Below are 23,519 nucleotides of genomic sequence, written 5' to 3'. Positions count from 1 at the left end.
CAGTAGCCAATTTTGCTTATTATAGGCACACAAAAATTGCCTCTATAGTTGTGTACATATACACCCCACACACAAGACACTCACTCACACCCACCATACTATACATATATACTTTTGATTAATATCCCTTTCAGGAGATGTTCCATAAGCATCTGGGATGCTTTTCTGTGGCAGCTCTGTGCTTGGCGGTTTCGAACAGCACTGTTCTATTGCCTGTCTATGCAACGGTCCCCATTCTTGCTTCCATGTACTGCCAACCATATATCCTTTATTTAAGTAGCCATCAAGGGTGGAAGATTCCAGTGATGTTTTCTCAAGCTGAAAAGTTCTTGTGTCATCCACTTCCCATCATTAAGGCCAGAATTTATATCCATGGCAGAGTTCTGCAACAAGTCAATTTTTACAAAAACAAAAAACATACACCAGTTTCTCGTGTCCCAGAAAAGTAGAATGTCATGATACAAATAGGGGCAAAGAATTTAGAGGAGGAGGGGAAGGGAAGCTGGTGGAATCCTCAGTTCCAGCTTCTTGACTCATTTCCTTGACCTTTGACCCATAATATCCCAAGGTGCCATCTTTGGAATTCCCTGCTTCCTCCTCTCTGGTACAAATGTCTCCCTCTACAGAACTGCAGGGAATGACACTGGCGGAGCAGTATGCTCATGAAAAATCAGCAAGGGATGAAGAATACACGCATCACTTTGGCTGAAGTCCAGTCATAGTTGTTCTTACACCCCAAGTAGCCCACGTGTCCACAGCAGTTGAGTATATCCAGTGAAGACACCAATAATGTTAGCAAGGATTTAAAAGTCAGAATATATATGCATATCTATATATACACACACACATATATTATTCATGTAAATATGAGCGTCCCAAAACATATACCATTCTAGTCTCCCTGGCTCTATTATTTAGCAGCATGAGAAGGAAAGTCTGTATATCAAACTAGTTCAAAACCAAAAGGTGAATCCTGTGCGGGTCTTCAGGGAATGTTCCTTCCTGAGTCCATCATCTGTACTCAAAAGTGCTGTGCTCTACTGATCCTTCATTTTAGTGTCCATTTGGATTAGTGTTTTTGACCAGGTGAGAAATCAGGCTCCAGAACCAAGGTTGTCCACCCTCCCCTGCCCCTTTCTTCTTTGCTGCTCACCGTCTTGGTTTTTCACATCTGTTAGAGAGAGGGGAAAGGGAAGGAAAAGAGAAGTTATGTTTTTCCTGCAGGAAAGTTGGGTAAAAACCAACTGGTAAAAAAAAGGAGACAGTATAACCAAAAAAGAATGCCAAGACCAGTCAACCTGAATGAGGCACTTGTGATTTTTCACACAGTTCATACAAAAATGGGTGAAAGAGTGACTAAGATTAGTCTTAGGGAGAAGAGAACACATCCACATTCCCTCAGGCTTCCTGGGATATTAGGAAAACAGTCAGGAAACCATTACTTTCCCTTTAAAGCCATCATTCCACATTCTTTCACACATTCATCCATGCACACCCAAACTTGACTCGTGCACATACACACCTTTCAATGCCCAATCTCATTCTCCTTTTGATTGTGTTGAGGTGCAGCCAAACAAAGCCATGAGTGTCTCATGCAAGCAGGGAAAATAAAAAAGAAAAAGTTCATCATTCCAGTGATTGCCAAAAGGCAGAAATTAGTGCCTGAGCACAGCAGCAATAGTTCATAGCAGAAGCAGGAGAAAGGAGAATTGGTTGTGTCCATTTAAAACCCACATTTCATAACTTCATAGTAGTGACAGGGATAAAGTTCATTCAAAGTGCCTTTTCAATCCTGAAACAGCTACAAATTTACCAGTCCACAACACACCCTCCCATCCAATTCACTCCTCCAAGATCAGCATGTCAAGGGAGATACTGTCACCAGAAGTAAGTTCTCAGTTCTAGCATACTTCTAAGCCTTATGCTTTCTACAAGAGAGACTGAGCTAGTTTAACAGAACTCAAAAGGTCAAGGGCAAGGAGCTGTTTGGTTTCACTCCAGGGACTACTTCTGCAGGGTGAACTGTAATTTAAGAAGAGCTGGCTCTCTTCTTTCTGCAGCACCAGGCATTCACACTCAGGTTACAACTACACACAGAGGATTCCTCAGCACACAGAACAGTTTCTCAAGTTTTCTTCAAGTGGCAGGAAACTGGGTTTCCTGGGCAGTGGTAGGAAAATGCCTGGCATCATCAGGCTGAACAGATGTGAGTACACTTTACTGCATTGGGGCTCTGTAGTTCCACATACAGTTGTTAATAGATTCCTGAACCACCTAGCCTTGTCTACAAACATAACCAATATGTATAACGTCTCAGAGACAAAGCACTGACATCTTTGTTAATGATGGGCCAACATTTGTAAAAAAGAAAGAGATGATGTTCCACAAATATGCAGCTCCAGATCTTGAAGTAATACAAAATAATCAGGAAACTTTTGTGGGTTTTTAGTTTTTCCCATTCTGGTCCTCCTATGGCCTTACCCCCATGCCTGAACACCACATTTCACTTTTTCAACTGCATTCAAAGTTGGGAAAGATGGAGGAAGGCGGCTGGCCACAAAATCTATGCTAAAAGACAGAGAGCAAGAGAGCATGCTTAGATGTCATGGCTGGGTCCTACACAGGCTCATTCTACTAAGAACCCTCTACAGAATTTTAGGGAAGTGAGAGCAGTCTAGTACGATTGAGTTATCCTTTTATCCTGAAAGCTCAAAGCAGAAGGCAGGGGGATAACATGATTCTGATCTCTATGTAAATGGAATGCAACTTTTTGAACAACTAAAACAACAGTTGGGTTTGCATATGAAATTGCATAACGGCCTGGAGTATTTTTCCTAGCAGCATGGAAGGACCAATCCTGTTTCCTACATTAACACCATGCTAACTGTGATCATCCCATTCCAACTGTACACCATAAAAGAAGCTCGCCACTTTAAACTGAGTCAGAACTACCCTGTTCCTTCTGCATCCCCTCCCCATCTTTGTCAAGTGGAGGGAAAGGTCATGGAACACTGGCAACAGAAGCTAGCAAAAAAGCAAGCCCTCTTGCTCTCTCTTTCAGTCTATGTGCATATGTGTGTATTTTTCTCTTTCATTCTCCGGACACAAACCTGCAAGTGCGCTCGTTTAACTCAAGCTGCCTCGACTTGCAACGTGAGTCTGTGAATTTGCAGGAACATTTACAGGTCTGGGGATCTTGTACAAACAAGTGCTTTCTCCTTTCTGAGCAAGGCTCACAGTGACTGCAAAAGGCAAAAGGAAAGAGGTCTAAGCTACAGCGCTTTAGCGAGAAGAAATAACACATGCAATACCCTAAACATTGAAACAACCCTTGGCCCACCCCACAAGACACCCAGCATTGCTAATTCAGAACACTGCTGGTTGGTGGACACTCCCAAAGGTGTTCCAACACTTACTTGTAATAGCTTTAAATAGTCAGAAAACAGGCTCTCTGTAACTACATAATCCACAAGTCCTGCATTAGCCCAATTAGCAGAAGTTGCAAGATCCTCATTTTATTATTAGAGGACCACAAGTCAACAGCCATAATGTTAAATATCCAGGGCATTTCCTCAGACAGAAATTGCTTCCAATATTAGATGGGGCACCAGCAGTACAAAGGGTCACACAAGCTCCTGAAACCAGCTGTAGTTGATTGTTTTTCAAAACAGCTGCTCTTCAAACCCCTCTCCTGTTCCTAACCTGCTACTTAAGATCACTGGCAATGCAGGATGTTGTGAATTAATGGAAGAGCAAAGAAAAGAGGAAAGAAAAGCCACCAAAATACAACAATGGTGTCCTCAAACATTTCCCAATGTACCCTAGCTCCTTTGTTACTGTCTGATCCACACACAAACACACACAATGCCCATACATGGATGAACAGCCAACACCAAGCCCCCGTTGCCAGCCTCCTAAACACTGATTAAGTTGTAAAAGAAAGCTGAGGAAAAGTGGGGGAAGAGAGATCACACAGGCGCATTGCAAGGTGCAACAGCATATAAGCCTGCCTGCCTGCCTGCCTCTTCATCTTGTACCTTAAGAGAAATACTAATCCCCAAGCAAGATTTTTTGAAAAAAGATCACTATTCTTATGGCTTTACTTCCCATGTGTCAGGGCTATGTTCCCACCACCAGTGAAATACTGCATAAGTGATTTGGAAAGGTGGATGAAATTTTCTTTGAAGTGTAGTGCAAGCAAGTGTCTTGATTGGGGGTGGGTGGGAAAAAATGGGGAAAGCGCAGAGTTCTACAAGCACATGATGCAAACGTACAAGTTTTGTGGTCTATACCGGCCTCTCTTGCGCTTTCTCCTTTGACCCTTCCCCCTTCCTCGCTTTGATTTTCTGGAAGAAAAACAAAACAAAAAAAAGCAGAAAGGAAAGCAGAGAAGGGAAAAATACAGCCATGTGCCCTTGGGAGAAGGAGAAGTACATAAAGAATAGACAACTGGAGAGTCTTTGGGCTGAGGTACTCATTGCCACTCCTTGTACACTAGCCTGCTCACATGACTGGTTGCAATTCCTAACGTGATACTGTACTGCAACTCCCCCTCAACTTTCAGGCAGCCTAGAAGTACATAACAATCCTGCTATTGTTCCAGAAAGAAGAAACTTTTTCTCCCTTTAAAGATGATGGGCTTGTCGATAAGAGACTCAGAAGTCACCAACACCCAGATGCAGTGCACATCAGTTGGCAGAGATACTGCAAGTAAGACAGTACCTGTTGCTCTGATAAAACCAAGCAGAGCCTCTGCCCTTGAAGATCATTTTCCAATGTTGTTTTGAAGAGCCAGAATGCCATGATGGCAATCTGGAAGCAGGCACAATTCAGCTGTCAGCAGTGAGTGGAAGAAGAAGCATCCTACAGTATGCGGAAGAGTACAGATGGCATACTAACTTGTCTGTTTGGTGTAATGGTTAAGTGCACAGACTCTTTTCTGGGAGATCTGGGTTTGATTCCCCACTCCTCCACTTGCGGCTGTTGGAATGGCCTTGGGTCAACTATAGCTCTCAGAGTTGTCCTTGAAAGGGCAGCTTCTGTGAGAGCTCTCTCAGCCCCACCCACCGCACAGGGTGTTGTTGTAGGGGAGGAAGGTAAAGGAGATTGTAAGCTGCTCTGAGACTCTGAGATTTGGAGTGGAGGGCAAGATATAAATCCAATATCATCATAATCTTCTTCTTCTAACTCATGGGCCACACTCTAAATATCAAGCTATTATGGTTCATCTTAACCAAACACACTGGTTCGACTGCTATGGCCATTTTTCACAAACAAACTGGACACATAAGCCAGCATTGCTACCCTCTTGCTAGTCAGGATGCACACAGGCAAAGTAATTCAGCAGGTGAATGTTGTAAGAAGAGAGATTGTAATACCAATAATTCACTGCCCAATCTCTAGCCACTCAAGCCCCAGGGGGAAATACAGACTTGCCAAATTACAAGTTTCTACATGATGAGGTACCAAGAGGGAAAAAAGAAAAGCCTAGGTTGCCACTCCTTAGGAGAAGAAAGTCTTTTAATTTGTCAGTAAGTCAGTTTGTGGCTACTTTCCCACTGCAAAGACAGCCACTATGTTTACTAATTTTTTCATTTTTCTCCCCTGAAGAACTGTGTGTCATTTCTGATGTGTGGACAAGGATAATCAACCTCAACCCTCCACCCGATACCCTCATGAATGCTAACATGGATGCCCTCTTGGAGCCTATGCTGGCAGAGGACCAAAGCAGAAAATGAACACCAAGCAAAAGGCAATGGAACTCTTGTGGCAACAGTATTTTGAGGGGGCTTTCCTCCCAAGTTCTGCTCTCTTTCTGTCCTGGAAACAATGCACCCTGAGTGAGAGGGATAAGGGTACTGAAATGAGGCAGCTCCCAATGGTACCAGACAGGATGTTTCCAGCGCCATCTGCAAGCCTACTTGTCAGCATCAGTTCCTCTAACTAAGCAGAGTAAGCATCCCAAGAACACAGGAAGAATAACAAGTGGGAAAGCGGGGGCAGAGGAAGCCATATTTACTTCAGAGAACCTTTCCACAACTTCCACTAAGGAAACACATATTCAGAAGCAGACAAAAAAGCATCAAGCACCAGAAGAATTTGCAGTATAACCCAAACTGGCATGCCACATGTATTTGCAAGATCTGCATGGCAATGCAAAGCCACCTGAAGTTCGGCCAAAGATGAAGAGCATAAATTATAGCAAACAGAAGAGGGGGTTTTGGCTACACCCCATTAGCAACAGTGTTCATTGGCCCTAACATTCACACTCCTTTGAACCATTAAGCCCCTCAGTCAAACAACAAATGCACACATTCTAGAGAGAACAAGACAAGGTTCTTGAGGCTACCCCGTTGATGACTACACAAAATGAATGGGGAGGGGGATTTAACACTGGAAAATGGCAGAGTTTGTTTTTTGCTTCTCTTTTTCAATTCTCTTGGCTTCCATACCAAATTGCAGAACATGAAGCATCCTACTTGTGACCACAAGAGAGGTGGAAGTAAAGTTGTGTTTTTAAGCCAAGAAAGATGATTTGCTCATCTTTGGAATAGTCCTACAGATGGAAGGATTCTATTTTTTTTTCAAGTTTGCCTTCATCCACACAAAGCTGAAAACAGATTCCCCTTTCAGCTGCCTTCCCATGAGGTAACCCACTTTCTGCTTAGATTAACCTGACTGACATCACTTTATCCACTCTTCACAGCTGATATGCAAAGTTCATTCACATACAGATCATGGCCCATGCCCTAATCAGGAGATCCCATGCTCTGAGCAAAGCTCACATGCTTAGTCTTAGTGTTGGAAACCCAGGCAGGCTGGTGTCAGTAAGTCAGCAAATTTTCACCCAAGCAGCAAGAAAGAGAACAGCAATGATTTCCATCATTCAGAGCAATGATGTTGTATGGAAGGAAACTTTCACCTAGAATCCATTTCGAAGGGTTGAGGAATAGGAGGAGTGGGATTCTTGCACCTTTCTATCAGCAAGTAATTTAAATGTAGTGATGAGCAGGATCACAGCAACAGTAATTAAGGCAATGAGTGGGTGTGTTGTGTGCACATGCGCTCATGCACACAAGGAATGGATTCAAGGGATAGCTCTTAAGTCGACTGTTTGCTTTTTTAAAACAGCGTATTTAAAAAAAAAAAAGGAAGGAAGGAAAGGGAAATCACCAGTACCAAAGGGAATAAAAATGAGCCAAGTCACTTACTTTTCTTGTCTAGTTCTGGTTTCTTTCTTTGGTCTACAAGGGGAAAAAAGCAAGATCAGGAGAGTGCTAGCAACATATACACACAACCCTAAATCACCCTTCACCAGATTACTCCTTCCCCTCCTTACAAGAAACCAGTAAGCAGATTCTTTGCTCGGCTACTTGGCCTGTATTATGAATTCCAAGTTTCAAAGAAGAAAAAAAACAAGCCTTCCCTCCTGTTCCTCCAGAGCACTTTCCAACTAGCTGTGTGCTACTGCATTTTATGGATTCTCAATCTGGACCATCTAGTTTTCACAGCCAACAGCTTACAGACATTCTTCAACCATTCTACTAAAATCTGAATGCTCGTGGCATAACTCTAGACAGGCCCGCAGCTCTCAAGCACCACTGCCTTACACCAAGGCCATCAGAAATTTTTTTAATCAGCACTAGATGCATACAGTCACAGTTATAAGACAAGGCATATTCCAAGAACAGCTGGGAAAGTTCTTCATCCTCACCTGCAGCTACATTTACTGTGGTGTTGGAAGCTCATCAGGTTTATGTGCTGACTCTGATATGGTTTAATCCTCATAATCTAAAGTTAAAAAAATGAAAGAAAAAAGGACTATGGTGAATCATATGAACAGCAATATATTTTAGACTAAAAACAAACCTCCCAAGAAACAAAAGTACAGAAATATTCATTAGAAAAACTTAAATTATCCAGCCCAGAAACTTCAACTCTGCAATGCAACTTAAATACAACGACCTATTTGCCAGGAGGCACCACATTTATAGTCCATATTTAAACAGTATATGATCTCCTGCTCTCTTTTCCCAGTTATTTGCTTAAGAGGTAAGCTATAAGGATACCCACTGTCCCATACAAGAGGTTTGGGAATGTATTGGTGGTATTAATTCCAGTGAAGCATGCATCTTAATACACTCTGTGATTTGTGAGGATTATACTTTTACAGTGTCTCTCTACACTGCACAACAAAATCTGAAGTGTAGATTATTGCTAACATATATATCAGCACCAAAGAAGACAGCAGTGCCAATGCAGGCACAAGCCATGCACTATTAGCAGATCCAGTTCTAAAGCCATTCTACTCACACTGAGGCAGTAAGAACTGAAGTAGCCTAAATACAAGTTCTCCATGTTAAATGTTTTGTGAATAGCAGCCTCAGACTATAGATCCCTCTGCTCAGGGATCTAAAACACCACACTAATATGACACTGCAGAATTGATGGACAGTTTAATACACAATTCCAGGCTGCAACACGGTCATTAGTAGAACTGTTTTCCTTTGAATCAGTGTCACCACTTGTGGCTGAGGCCAGGAAATGAAATGGGATGGTGGCAACTGCAAAACTGGACAGGGTGACAGCAATGATTTCTGGCACAGAGCAGTCTTGGCATGGGTCAGGATTAAGAAGATTTGGAGGAGACATGATGTTAGTTGAGTGGAAATGCACTGGAAATGCTGTGGGTGGAAAGGGCAAGTCCTCAGTTTGCTTGGCCCTAGCTATTATTTCCATCCACTGCCCTTTCTGGGTGACTAAATTCTAAATCAAGAGAGGAAGCTCAACCACTCAACCCTACATCACTACTTTTCCTATCCCTGCAGTGCCACTGTACCTCAGGAGTCTAGAACTGTAGCTTGGCCAGTCAAGTTGACATGGCCAGGAAATGGTTCACAAGAGGCTTCCTCTTGCACACCACAGTCTGCTGCATAAGAAGATGGTGCTGTGAGTACAAAAACCAAAGCGAGAGTGACAGTGGAGGGAGAGCACTGTGGAAGTTTTCTAATACACAGCTCATCAGACAGAAGACCATAAGAGAACCTGCACAACATTTTCTCGGCCCATAACTAACAGGTTGACTTGTTGAAAACAGATTCTCCAAAGCAGCCTTAAAAGGTACAAATGATACTAAATTCCTCCTGTGCAGGGCTTTGGCATCACCACCATAGAACGTTAGGTTAGAATGTTAGGTCAACGGTTAAGTTCTTAATCTGGTGGGCCAGAATAATTCTCAGTCATTTTACACAGAAGCTAAAGACAACCAGCACTAAAATGCTAACAGTCACATCCCACTCCTCCTACTGCCACCAGAAAATGAAAAGTTGCTGGCAGGGCAATTACAACACAGCACTTCATGCATTGCTTCTAAACCAGTTAGGCAGCCAGTCCAGAATAAGAGCACATAGTGCTACTTCTTAGTCAGCTCCCTCCACAGAAGGGGTGCAAACAGTACAGGCACTACAATGCTTTTTTTTTTTCAATTGTAAGTTTCTCAGCAGCGGTATAGAGCAAGTCACACTCCTTTCTTTTCCCGCAGCTCTACTTTCTATGTGAGATTACCCCACATAACACTGGTAACACTAGAAGAAGATAAAGAAGACCACATCCCACTCTACCTTCCAGATGGAGTAACTCAGTAGGCCACTGGAACTCCTTCCTAGAAGAGTTCCATCTCCCTCCCTCCTCAACCCCCACCTCAGTTAATCCTTTAGCTATTTCTGAGGAAATAAAATATAGCTTCTTGGGTTTGTGCCACAGCCTCACCTCCATAGTGACATTATGCACCTCTAAGGCTACACACTCCAGTGCCTCATCATTACAGCACCCTGCACATCTCATCAGGGGCACACAGGATGGCTTGAAGATGTATTCCACCTCATCAGGGTATTCCTGGAAAATATCCACCATGGTCTCAATTGATCTGCAGGCACTGCGATTGTAGACATCCACAAATGGGATAACTGCAAAATAAGTCAAGAAAGGGGGAGAGGAAAATACAGATTAATAACCTGCTTTCTTCTGTGAACTCCAACATCATCACGCTTAAAGCGTTTCAAGGTAGTGGAAAAGCCAGACTCTAAGTATGCAGGCTAACAACTATGCACTTAGAGCTCCTTCTACCTGCATACCTCTTTATTATCTCCCAGGCTCATCCAAACAGATTGTCAATAAATGCATCAGCTCAGTTAAAAGGCACTTAAAGCCCAAACAGGGGGTGGGGGTAGAAAAGCAAGAAAAAGCTGAATCACAAAAGGTTTACTGTGTCTGGATATTAACCATCTAGATTCTGTATGAATCTGCAAGATTGAAACAAAAACAAATAGCAAATCTTGGAAGTCAAAGCAGTTGCACATAGAGATGTAAAACTTCTGGAAGTACTGAAGCCATGGGGGAAGGGGGGGACTACTTTTGAAAAACAGATGAGGGGAAACTGAAGTTTATGCAATATTTTCCTGTCACCCTAAAGTTATTGTTCTGTTAATATATCCATAATTTTATAATGCTGTTAAAAGTTTTATTTTCTGGCATATCTTAAAAAGTTCTGACCTGAATGCATTAGGCTAGCCTATTCTCACAATCCTCAGTCAACAGATGGAGCATCTACAAAACAGTGTGGAAGAGATGGCTAAATTCAAGCAGTGTTCTCCTTCCAAGACTACCCTACATATTTCAATGCACAATACACATCTCCAGCATGTTTTACAAGAAATCTTCCACTCTGACTCACATAATCCACAGAATTGTCTAACCAGAGCTTTGTTGCCTTTAGATCATATGTCTCTAGCATATGCACAGTCCTGCACTAGCAAGGTTGATAACCCAGCTCGATAAGCACAAACTGCTTGCATCATGGAAAAAACAGTTACCAGTAAGCGTTTCTAAAGAGATCTGAACCTGTGACAACCTGGCATAAAGGTTGCTTTGGCTGGAGGGGGGGGGTGTGGGGGCTGTCCAATAGCTATAAGGCTTTGAGCTCAGGGCTCTCGATTAGTTGTTGAAAGTTAATTCTCGGTCATGTAGAACCAACAGTGCCACAGTGCTCCTGGCATGAGGTACAAATGGGAGGAGCCTCTGCCTGGGGATATGTATGGCTACAGCATACAAGCCTATTTAAAAACAGAGCTGCTCAGAGGGAAAAAAACCTGGAATGAGGAGAGGCTGGAAGCACCTGTAATCCTCACCTAGAAAAGACAGTTCATGTCCCACCCCCACTTAAGTCCAAAGTTTAATATCAGCCTCCCATACCCTTCAACTGATCTGTAGCACCTCTTCCTCATTCCCCTTCAGGGTGACCTTAGCACACAGCCATCTATAAACTAGAAAATTAAACAATTTAGTGCCTGGGAAGCATTCAGGCATACAGCCAGACATGTAATTGCACTGCTGATTATTCGCTCCTTTCCTAGCATCAAACAACAAGGAACCCATCTTGGGTTCTAGTGCACTTGTGATATCAGTCCCACTGTGACACAGTCTCACCAACAATCATTCTCTGCAGCAAGCAATATTGCTCTTTTCCCCCATTACAAAGGAAAGTTCCAAGATCAACAAATTCAAGGCAGCAATATCTTCTATATAAAATATAGCCTTATAAATTGCATAAAGAATGGCTTGCTCAAGTTTGTACTTCAGATGAGATTTCTACCAGCAATCTTCAAATCTTCATTTTCTGAGCCACTGTGTTACACCAGCTCCTGTTCTAGAGAATTATCAGATGCATACACCTAAGCTCTACTCAGTAATGACCATAAACATGCATAATAGTACAGAGATGGCAGAACACTGTGTTTAAAAAAAAATTTAGTGGCCCAAGATATCTACCCTCTTCAAGTAGCTTAATCCAATCAGTTCTGGGAATGGCCAATTAACCAGTTTTTAGCTCCAGATTACCTAGCACTCAGGCTGTCATCCCATATGATTTTCAGTGCACAACAAAGAAAGAATTAAAATACATGATTGTTTCATAGTACAAATACTTCCTCTATATCATGTATAGAAAGGAAAACCACTGATCCTTGTGATTACTCTACTATTCAGATCCTATACATTCACAAAAGAGAACAGAGGAGAATTATGCACTAGTTCTTTCAGTGCTGTTCCATCACAAATCATCTGATGGGTTTCCTACATCCTCATATCAGTTTCACAAAAAAGCAACAGATTGGAATTGTCCAGCAAAACTAGCATTGCTGGCACAAGTGTGGACTTGATTCTGGAGGACAGCCTAATTTAAATTTGAATTCTGGTTAAAGATTACAGAAATTTCTGTGCAATGCAGATCTTGCATAGCTGCTAAACTATAAAAAGATAAAGCTGTAACTTATATGACACCACCCTGTCTTTGAGTAAGTGCTTCCATGATTGGCAGGGATACGCTGATGTGACCTTGGGTCAGCCACAAGTTCTTTCAAGGCTGTTCTGCTCAAGAGTTCTCAGAGAGCTCTCTCAGCCCCACCTACCTCACAGGGTGTCTGTTGTGGGGAGGGGGAGGGAAAGGAGATTGTAAGCAACTCTGAGACTCCTTTAGGTAGTGAAGGGAGGGATTTAAATCCAAGCTCTTCTTCTTCTTCATATATGGTTCCATGGCCAATTTCCTGAAGTGGATTTGGGGACAGTTGTGTTTAAATCCATGTTTATCTACAGATCCAGATTAAGCAACCAGCTCCAAGAAGTGGTTAAAGATGTAAATTATTATGCACCATCATCACTGTTTGCAAAGTTTTAAAAATCAGAGGATTTTAAAAACATGCTATCTAGAATTAACTATGCCTTCAGATTTAAATTTGCATGTTCTCAATATGCTCATTCTCTTTCAATTTAATGCCATAATGTATGTTTTTAAAAGGAAAAAATAATACTAATGGCAACAAATATGTGGTAGTCTCATCAAGAAAATGAATCAGGAAGAGACAATATAAAACAGATGCATTGTTGCAAACTTGCTCTCCTGTAAGCCTCCATTAATACTATTCAAGCATGCCAAGTCAACAAAACATATTGAAATTGAAGCCCACTGTGGCTTGATAAAAGCATTCAATCCCTAGCTGCACTTCTACAGCCCCCTGCTGCCCTGTAGCAAGAACAGCAGTGACTGCTACCCTGTGAGTGTGCTTGCATTCCTGACTAAGCAGGTGCCACAAGACATTAGCGTTGTGACAGCCAACTTCTACATCATGAAGCTGGAAAACAAATCAGAATCCAGAGAGCTTAGATGTAGGTGGAGACTACACAGTCCAAAGGTTCAAAGTTTGCCAGGGAAAAGCCAAAGGTATATGTGTATTATGAGGCACTGAAGCACAGAGGTCCTCAGGTGAGCAAGCTGCATTCAGGAGGCTCAGTCCTATGTCAAAGGAAATGCTATTATGACCACCAAAGGATCACCGTCAGAAAGAAAGCTATGATCCCACCTATTGAAGTTGTTAACAGCATCATGATATATAATTTATGTATCTTATATATTTAATTGTTGCTTTATTGTATTAAATTGTATTTTTGAATTGTTTTAAACTGACTGTTAGCCACCCTGCATCTGCTTGTGAAGATGGCGGGATAAAAAATTAAAGTAGTAGTAGTAATAATAATAATAAATAGTCACTCTCTCACCTACCATCCCTTTGTACTTCTGCCATCTTTCTTCCCTTTGTTTCACCTGTTCTTGCAAAGTTTAAGATTTCAGGCCATTATATTTATGTCATAGGGAGGTGCAACCATTTGTTTCTCACCTCAAGGTTCAATATTTAAGTCTGAAATTCCATGCAGTATCCAAATGCTCACAACTAGTAGCTAGGCCTATCAATCTAAACCCTTTGGAAAGCCTAATACACAAGAAAAGGTACACACAAACCCCAATCCAAAGTAGTACCTTCATTATATTCTTACCCATACATGCTGTAAAGTCACCTACAGCTCAAGCACCAGAAATGTTAAGGTGCTTTAATTCACTTTTAGTTAGCCTATCTGGAGTGTGAACTATGGTCTGTGATGTGCCAAATGCTACAAAAAATGGAATTTCTGTACAATGGACCTGGCTACTATTAGCAACAGAGAAGAATTTGCCTGGAAAAGAGTCCCTAATTTGGAAGCATAATCTTCAGCATATTCCAAGTATTAATACTTTGATGTCTTGTCTATGCATATGACCCAGGGCAAAGGTCTGCCAACAGGAAGGAGAAGTAGACTGATAAAAAGACCTGGCAAACCTTCTTTCTGAAATCATGGCAAATCTCTGTGTTCTTCACATCTGCTCTAGGTTTAATCTTTAAATAACCCCAAAATAAAATGCATGTGTTGTGAAAAGTGCCACATGATGTGAATTTTGGAAAAGCTTAAGTGCTGCCCCCCTCCCCAACAAATACAATTGTTGGGTCAATTTGTATTGCTTCTTAATGAAAACATATTTCATAGCCAAGATGAGACTAAAATCTGGCAGCTAGCTCTTCCTTTCTTATTTCCCCATCACCTCCATGTAATAATATATACTGGCATGTATCCAACCACACAGCTCTTCCAACAGGACAATATTTCTTTTGCTCAAAAGAGGGTGGCAATTCCCACCAATTCCAACCTCCCTGCAGAACATCCTATGTTGTTACCAAACATCTGCTAACCCCCAGAAACAAAATATGGGAGCCCTTAAGTAGCTGCAGCAGGAAAGAAAAGTGAGAACTTTATATTCTACGAAGTCCAGCAACAGGAAGTCACATGCCATTATATGCTACAACCAGAAATATAATTGGAATTTTAGCTACTAGATACAGGTGTATGGCTCTACACAATTTACATCTACTTTCCAGGAGGTGGCAGCATCAGGCTCCTCCCCAACAATAATGTCTCCCCACCTTCATCACCCTCTCCTATAATCCAATATTCACCTCCCCACTTCTTACAACATCTCTTCTTCTAAAGGACTTGTGACTGTGCAAAGAAAAAGGAAATTGGATTTAGACCCTGCCCTTCACTAGGAGACTCAGAACGGTTTACAATCTCCTTTCCCTTCCTCTCCCCACAACAAACACCTATGAGGTAGATGGGGCTGACAGAGAGCTGCTCTGAGAGAATTGTGGCTGACCCACAGTCACCCAGCAGCTACATGTGGAGAAGTGGGGAATCAAACCTGGTTCTCCCAGATTAGAGTCTGCGCACTTGACCACTACATCAAACTGGCTCCCCAGGACAGAAGAAGACTTACCTTCACCGTGATGCTTCTTCCCATCCCCCTGGGTAGGAGCAGCCTGCGATAACTGCAAAGACAACAGCAAATTAGTCATAACAAGGTCATTGTCATGTCTCCAATCTGTGGAGTTTCCCAGAAATCAACCACAAGGCAAAACAAGACATTGGCATTACTAGAAAATTTCAATTATATTCCCCAAACTTATTTCTATCCACTGGAAAACTCACAGAAGAACTTCTGAATTCTCTAATTGATCATTTAGGGAAGTACCCTAATGTGAACTGTGGAGTTGTGTATACATTTTTGCAATTGTAGAGTGTATTTCTCTGCTTGCCACAGTAGCACAGGCACAGAGAAACTTTTGTTTCTCCCTTTTCTTCAGAACATATGAAAATTAACATACCACCATGGCCTGGGCTGAAACAGCAAGGGGAGAAAGGAAGCAGACCAATGAAAGGCTCCATGAGAAAGCAAAGGCCACTCATCTGCTAGGAAATCAGACAAAAGATTTTGCAGAAAGACAACAGCTGTATCGTTTTAACAGAGAACAGAAACTAGTTGCTCAAAGGCATTTCAAATTAAGGTCAAAACCCAGAGCACAAATCTGAACTTGAGAGGGGGCTGGCAGAGCAGAAAACATTGATGACCTTCTAATGATGACATGACAAATATGCCATGAGATCTGTACATGCCCCTGGTCCAAGGCAACATATCTGAAGGCATTTCAATCAGGGCACCATCTGTCAGAGCCCTCCAGCAAAATGGAAAGAGCCAGCAAAGCAATTCAACTGACCACATAATGTTGTTTCATTAGAAGTTACACCTGGGTAAGCAGGGAAGAAAAATGTTCACCCTAGCACCAAGAAGGTATCTTTGCTGCATCAGCATATGATTAGTTTAGCTAGTCATAAAGGCTACGTTCTTCTACTTTTAATAGGGGAAAGTCATAGGGTTGTCTTCCATGTGTTGCTTTTCAGCAGCCCTCCAAGTACGTCCCATCATCTGTCACTCTTTCCTCTCAAATGATGTAGTAGCTCAGATGCAACAGGAGCATTCAGTGATAGGTGTTTATTATCTTGCCATCAGACCATTATTTAGATGAGTCTTAAAACTCAGCTCTTTACTGAGGTGCTTGAACACTAGTATTCCTGGTTGTGACACTGCTCAAATAATTTGGATTTTTCCAAATGAATTCCCAACTCAGCCACAAAAGCTAACTGGGTGCTCTTGGGCAAATTTCTCTCTCTCTCTCTCAGCTTAACCTACCTCATAGGTTTCTTGCCGTGAGAATAAAGGGACGGGACAGAAAAACAGTATTGTAAACTGCTTTGGGTCTCCACTGAAGTGAAAAGCAGGGCATAAATTAAAAAAATATGCACTGTGCTGAAGTATTCTGGAGTAAACGGCAGTATACATTAGCCAACTAATTTGGTTTTTATAGTCAGTTCTGTAACTACAGAAATGTGACTCTAGTTAAAACAATGGGGAAGACAAACGAAGTTGGACAGTACATTTGTACTTTCTATATACTCCCCCCCCCCAAAAAAAAAAACACTAATCAGAGTAAATTGTCTTGCAAACAGTTGTCCATAAATGTAAAGAGGACAGAGCAGGAAGATACACTTCACATCTACCCAACCCTGGGTCCTGAGATGCAAACAATGAGCTACAAATATTTGCTATGTGGTAAAGCAAAGCAGCACCAGTGCTGCAACCCTGCTCAGTTACAGTTTGCTTACTTCCCACTGACTTCTGAAGAACTGAAGCAGCTGCTCAGTTAGTTTGTTCTCTTCCCACTGACTTCTGTGGAAGTGAGGCAGCCTAAGAGAATTTGAACTCCAGATAAGCTGAGTAGAATCATCAGATTCTGGACAAAGACTGACTCCTTTAGCCAGAGAGCTTGGTAGCTAGTGGGCTACAGCATTACCTTCCATGCCAGTAACAGAGTCTCTCCCCACTCACAGGAAGGTCACAGCAACAGCACAAACAAGATGGGGAAGACAGAAGGCTCACTTGACCTCTGAAACCAACAAAGCCAGGAGACAGCCACAATATGCACACAGGAAGTCCTAGCTGTGTCTAAGGGCTTCAGAGATTCAGCTCTCTACTGAGGTGGCAAGTTGCCACAGCTCCCTGTCAAGCAGGTGTCCACCCACCTCACTAGCACCACATAATGCACGTAGCTTTTATGAGCAAGCATCAAGTGGCAAGTTGTCCTGGGACCTGCTCCAGTTTAAGAGTCATGACGACTACCACACCTTCAGCAAGTGCAATCACATGCAGCCATCCTACAGGAGTAACATATAGCGTACACACATACATACTTTAGGCCTTATATAGAAAGTTCTCATCTATTTCCTTCTACACTCCAAAGTCCCCTTTGGGAAATCTGGTCAATTACAAACTACATCTAAAGTTACTTCTGAAGTTACTTTAGCAGCTTTCCTTCACCTCCTACTTTCCTCTGAAATTGGTTTAAGCTTTTTCCTTACTTAGATGTTCAACACAACAACAACAAAATGTTAGGGGGAAAGACAGCTGCACTTATAGCTTTATAACTTTTCACTCTGTAAAAACCTCTAGTTTCACAGCTGCCTTTAAAAAACACTAAAAACTATTTCAGACAGAAAACAGGGATTTAACATGGTATTTTTTAAAAGCATGTCAAAGCTAGATTGCAGACTGTATTAACAGAAGTGTATCTCTAAAACAGGATAACCGCATCCATAGTTCATAAAATGATGAGATGTCATTACCCATACATAAAATATTTTTCATGGTAATGCTCATGCCATCTGCCTCTGGATCCAGAAAGTTTCTCAGAGCTAATTATATAGCAGTGTCACCTTGAAACCATCCTCCAATAAAGGTACTTCTCTCTTCTATGCTGCTGAATTATGTAGAGCCTTTTCCTGTTGCCAGCACTGACAATCCTTCTCTAATCAAAGCAGTAGCTTTGGGGAATCTGTCCCCATTGACATGGAGTTGTTTTCTGTCACAGGACAGTTAAGCAACATTTCTTTTCAGGAGACAAAAAGGGCCAGTGCCCTTCTGAAGGTCACACTGCCTCATCCTCTGCTGGCTTTGGGATTCGTCGTCTGTTTCTGTTTTATGGTATCTTTCCATGGGATTCAATACTTTCCTATGACATTCTGACAGGAAAAAAGAACTGGGCTGCTGAAGAGTAGGGGGAAAGCTTCCTTTAGGTTCTGAATCATCTGCAAAGTGCTGAGAAGACTGTGTGCTTGAATCAGACCACACTCTGTTTACCGCTCCACTACAAGGTGCCCAGTTCCAATCTGAAGCGAGGAAAAGGTTAACCTGATAGTTTCCCAAAACATACACGCCCCACTCCTTCACACCATCAACCTCCCCCTTTCTTCCCTCCACCTAATCTCTGCAGTGTCATTAAAAGAGCTTTGTAACTGTTCAGGACTGGGACCAGCATACCAGCAGCCACTTTGGGAGGGCCCCTGGGATAGGAGTTAAAACCCCTTCTTCCATCTTAGGCACTACAGAAGTCTTCTCAGAGGTTTCTACATAAGAAAGGGGCTTTGCCACAACCTTTTCACATTGTGACTGCTTAGGAGAAAGGTCAGTAATCCAGCAAGCAGCCAGAAGGATTTTTGATATGGCCCAAACTGGGGAAAGAGAAGCTTGAACTGTTCAGAAATAACACTGGAGGAGCACAGCAAAACTGAACGTTTTTGCTGGCACAGTTATTCTTCTGCTGATGGATTGTGTTCCACCGTGTTCCATCGGTTTAGCATACAGAGCTGGGAGGTAAGTGCCCTCCCCAGTGTGGCCTGATCAACAGTAAAAGGCTAGTGGCTGCAAGATCATTAGCAATGTAGTCACACACTCTTGTTCCCTCCCTCTCCCCCTCCTTCAGTGTTTGATCTTTGCCTGATCCCACTGGAAATGCATCCTGGGAGGGATCCCACTTCACCTAACTTCAAATGTACTACACAGATTTACAATAAAAGAGAACAACAAACAGCCACTTTAAGGTTTTTTTTTAAAGGGCACTGTTGACCTCTCCCAAGTGTTTGGCCCTAAACCCAAATGCGGCTAAGCCTTCGCAACTGGTGGGAAAAGACAAGCTTTGCCAAGTTGCAAGTCTGGACACTAAAAGTTGGGAGCAACTTAACCTTTGTCTTGCAACCATCCACTTTGCGAAGGGGCTTTGTAAGTAGCACTTTCAGAAGCTGCTAATCACTGGGGAGAGGATGACACACACTATTGTTACAGCCAGCCACATGCCGTTTCCCCCCCACCAGTGGAAACCAACACCTGTGCTTCCCATGCCAGGTCACTGACTCACAGTTTCCCTGTGTCTCAGCCTCACTCAGAAGACTAACAGCCTCCGTGATCAGTAATTGTATCTTCGCCTTCACTAAGAGCACCTTACCTCAGTAATACACCTCCTCTCTATGCTCATTTAAAGAAGCTCAATGCATTTATTTGCACACCTTCTGGTTTCGATTCCTAATCTCACCTTCTCACCAATTACCCATAGCAAGATATGTTACGGTCTCTGTGCCACTGAGTCAATTAATATAAATTTAATAAATATGACTGTCTCAATGCTATGCAGATTTCTGGATGGTACTCCGAAATGAGGTGCTCTACACCAAAGTAAGGGAGTGTATGGCCCTAATGGCTCAGCATCTCTGCCCAATCTCTCCAGAAGAAATGAAAAGTTTCTTGGTGTTTATGGTTCTTTCTTCCCTCATTTTCATCCCAATCCTTTGACACACACGCACCCATCTCACATGAACTCCTGATCCACAGCTATGTATTTTTAAACCACAGTTTAAGACACATGCATGACTGATAAGCTGACCCAGGGCAAGCCTCCCTAAAGAAACATAGACTATATTTCCCATCAAGTGTAGCCAAATGTGTTGCTGTCACTCGAAGGAAAGCCACAGCATAATATTAAGGTAAGCAAGAAAGCAAGTGATGACCCCAACTACACTAGATATCTGCCTGAAATGGTTCATCATTCACATATTTCTTGGAGGTGATCACTGCCAGAACACCACAGGTAACAGGTCAGTTTGTACTGGGCATTTATTTTCACACCTAGGTAGACTTCGCTAAATTCCCTCCAAGGAAGTGGTATTAGAAAGCCAATCAGTTCTACACTTCTTTGAATTATGAGGAATGTCCATCTATGAGCAAACTTGAGGCACCTCAACTAGTCACCCAGGTCTAGTCTGAGTTCTGTTTTAAGAGAAGGGGAAAGAGCAGGGCAGGAAGCCAAAAGGCAATACCTACCTACACACAACACAGGGAGTATATAGACAACAGGAGAAACTCTCTAAAAGGACGCTTATTTTGAAAATCAGCCTGGGAGCAATTCAGACATTTTGCTGTCTTTTATCTCTGTTTGCTTTTGCAAACCAGGAATTTTGAACTCCGATCAGTAAACCTGCCTCTAATTCAAGCAAATAGGGCAAAACACCGTTTTGCAATGTCAGGAGGGAGAACGTGTGTGTGCGCGCGTGTGAGTGAGTGAGCAAAAAGCTGATGCAAGAAGTGAAAGCACTGCCTACATGCTCTGGGATCGATGACGACGCAGAGTCGGTAGCTGCGTGTAGCGTTCAAACCAGGTTTCCAATTCCAACTAAACTCCGCAGACAGAAGAGATGGAACAGAGCAGGAATCGGCCGAATAACGAGACGGGAAAGCCAGAGGTCTCTCAAAGGCTCGGATTTTTTTCTGTCTCTCCCGTCAGTCGCGCAGGCCCCATATGGAAGCGTGGCGTGAACGTAGCAGAATAACCTGCATACCTCGACGCCGCGCTTCTCTCGAGGCGTGAAGCGTCTCGACAGGCTTTTGTTGGTGACCCTAAAAACGCCACCGTATGCCTACTGCCACTCAGCTATGCTCTGCGTACCTGGATCTAACCTGCCCGGATGCAAAAGCACCTTACGACGCGAGTGGGCTTTCTTTCGGCTCGACTATCACCTCGCCCCCAACCACGCAAGTTCAGAGCAGCGTGTAGTGAACAGGCCATGCGGGGGCAGGAGGAAGGTTTCCCCGCCGCCGCCCCGGATCCGCCCGCCCGCCCGCCTGCCTCTTTTACCTTGGCGTTGTGGAAATAAAGCAGCGCCGCCAACCCCCAATGGAGCCAAGCGAGCAGAAAGTTCATGATTCCTGGAGAAAGGCCAATGAGACTTTCAACCGGCTGGGCGCTTCTTCCTGGCTCTCTGCTCGGCTTCTTCCTTTTCCTGGGGCTGCTCCTCCTGGGCGATCTGGGAAGGCTCCGGACTGGAGGGGGGTGGGTTGGAAGAGAGAGACTTCTGTCTCTGGTTTCACCCGTTCATAAGCCCCACTTCCGAGGCGCCAGAGACGCAGTCCCCCCCCCCTCCCCCGCTCTCTTCTCAGCGTCCTCGGCCCAGCTCGGTTCGGATCCGACGCTTCTCTGGGACAATCTCCAGGACCAGAAAGGCTCTGAATTGTAACAGATCTTTCACCCTCCTGGGAGGCAAGACACCGCAGGCGCGCGCGCGCTCACCGCTCAAGCACCCCCCTAAATAAAAGTTTGTCAAAAGTTTCAATGCATTTTCCCTCACAAGGTCTCTCGTTCACTCTCTTTTGCCAGGTTCAGCTCCTGCCACAGCTTTTCAAGCTGGACCAAGGTGGCTTGTTTCCGTTCACTACATTCAGGGAAAGCCCCTCCGGAGTCCAGGTTCACCAAGTCCAGCGCGTGGCGGGCCCCCTAAAGGTGGCGGGGGGGTGCTGTTTTCTCGCCGCTTCCTTTTGCTTTCCACTTGGTGGGGGGGATCGCTTGGCGACGGACGAGAAACCTCTCAGCAGAGCAGGGGAAAATAAATTAATGAGCAATAAAAGACTGAACGGCAGCTCCTAATGCGCCGGGAAGTGGGAGGAACAGCGAGTCCCCAACCCGAACCGTCTCCTCCCCGTGCAGATCTATTCTCTGCCTCGGTTAACTCCCTTGCCGTCTTTCTTTCTTTGGGGAGAGCCTGCACTTTGCTGCCTGTGCGTGCCTGTCTCCCTTTTGAATGTCAGGCAAAAGACGCACAGCCCCGACTCTCTCCGAGCTTCGCTGTCTCGGCTCGACAAGAGACGCTTTTTCAGGCTTCCAGTCCCCACCCCCCTCCGCTCCTCCTCCCCCTTCCCTGCTTCCCTCTCCTTCCTCCTATGGTGTGCCAAATTTTCTCGAGTATCAGCGCTCGCCACCTCCAATCAAAATGACCCTCCCCTCTTCCCCTTCCCCCACACTTTTTTTTTTTTTTAAAAAATAAAGGTTCCTCGGCACTTGTGAAACTAAACAGGGAGGTGTCCAACAAACTGAGAAATCCGGTCCCTGACTACCCCCCCCCCCCCCGCCTTTCTTTAAAGTCGTTAGACGAATATAGCGGGACGTTCTCTTGCACAATCCCCATTGAACGGAATGGGAGTTGAGGGGAAGTCTTTTCTATTCATTTCCGTGGACAATGCTCAGAAGAAATTCCAATAGCATTGAACCCATACACAGTTAGGGTTGTATCTGGTCACGCTTGTTAGCGGCGGTTGCTTTCGAAAGGCCAAGAATATTATGTGGATGGAAGGTCCCTTTCTCCACAGGTTACCCCCCCTTTTTTTTTCTGGTTAAAGTTTACACTTTTAAAAAACAACAGGCCCTGTTTTTAGGCCTTCTGCTTCCACAAGTCACTAAAAGAAGTACTTGCCATATTAGGCATACACATGGAAGGAAGTAGAATACAGTCTTTATGTGGGGGACATGAGCAGTTAACTCTTCATTCTGCATTCTGGGGAAATGCACTGGAAACATATTTTCTATGCATGTACCAAGACAGGCTTATTGCAAGCACCACACACATTCCCCCATCCAAGATCATGGAGACCGCTCTTGATTTTGCAAAGCATCCTTCAGTATCCTTGACAAATATTGTTTTGTTCTCCTGGCTGCAAAATGATAGTTGAAAGAAGCACATTTGCCTCAAAACCTTCATGTTTAATTGTACAGAAGTTCATCTGAGACAAATTTCTGGGGTTCATCACAAACTGAAAGAAGGAGAAAACTCTTTGTATCTGTGTGTGTTTGGGGGGCGGCAATTATTTCAGAAAGCAGGTCCTCAGACTAAACTAGGCCTGTGAATGAAATACAGAGTTGTGACTCCATGGAGTCACCTGGTGGCTAAGCCTGGCAATCTAAGGAAACTTGAACGGAACAAACATTAAAAATTCCTTCCTCTTCAAGTTGGGCCTGATTTAAATATGACACTGGCTAAGGCAAATGAACAAAATCTTTGCACCTCATATAAACTGGGCTGCTTCCAAATTTCTGCAAAGAGAAGCATGCTTT

The 23,519-nt window shown here is 43.4% G+C and overlaps 1 protein-coding gene across 4 annotated transcripts; it reads right to left on the bottom strand.

The window, feature by feature from the left end:
* Positions 1-276: 276 nt before the first annotated feature.
* Positions 277-22,301, bottom strand: VEGFA (vascular endothelial growth factor A). Of its 4 annotated transcripts, XM_060244569.1 has the most exons (8): positions 21,273-22,301; positions 15,194-15,245; positions 9,769-9,965; positions 7,715-7,791; positions 7,212-7,244; positions 4,275-4,346; positions 3,111-3,242; positions 277-1,171 (listed from the first exon to the last, which is right to left on the bottom strand). In XM_060244569.1, exons 1-8 carry the CDS (start codon positions 21,336-21,338, stop codon positions 1,150-1,152), a joined length of 651 nt encoding a protein of 216 aa, XP_060100552.1. In that variant the 5' UTR covers positions 21,339-22,301; the 3' UTR covers positions 277-1,149. The 4 variants fall into 4 exon arrangements, with proteins under 4 accessions (XP_060100552.1, XP_060100562.1, XP_060100556.1 ...); XM_060244579.1 differs by lacking the exon at positions 3,111-3,242; XM_060244573.1 differs by lacking the exon at positions 4,275-4,346.
* Between the last annotated feature and the right edge of the window lie 1,218 nt (positions 22,302-23,519).

Source organism: Heteronotia binoei, chromosome 1 (genome assembly GCF_032191835.1).
Source record: "Heteronotia binoei isolate CCM8104 ecotype False Entrance Well chromosome 1, APGP_CSIRO_Hbin_v1, whole genome shotgun sequence".
In the NCBI taxonomy this organism is placed as follows: domain Eukaryota; kingdom Metazoa; phylum Chordata; class Lepidosauria; order Squamata; family Gekkonidae; genus Heteronotia; species Heteronotia binoei.
The sequence above is the reverse complement of the archived record's forward strand: the minus strand, read 5'-3'. Positions and strand labels throughout refer to the sequence as shown.

What these genes read in the sequence shown, in the direction of transcription:
- VEGFA (XM_060244569.1), bottom strand. Translation starts at nt 21,338, where the DNA reads ATGAACTTTCTGCTCGCTTGGCTCCATTGGGGGTTGGCGGCGCTGCTT. An exon ending in TTTATTTCCACAACGCCAAG is followed by an intron (nt 15,246 to 21,272) that starts GTAAAAGAGGCA and finishes TTGTCTTTGCAG; the next exon opens with TTATCGCAGGCTGCTCCTAC. An exon ending in TTAAACGAGCGCACTTGCAG is followed by an intron (nt 1,172 to 3,110) that starts GTTTGTGTCCGG and finishes TCTCTCTAACAG; the next exon opens with ATGTGAAAAACCAAGACGGT.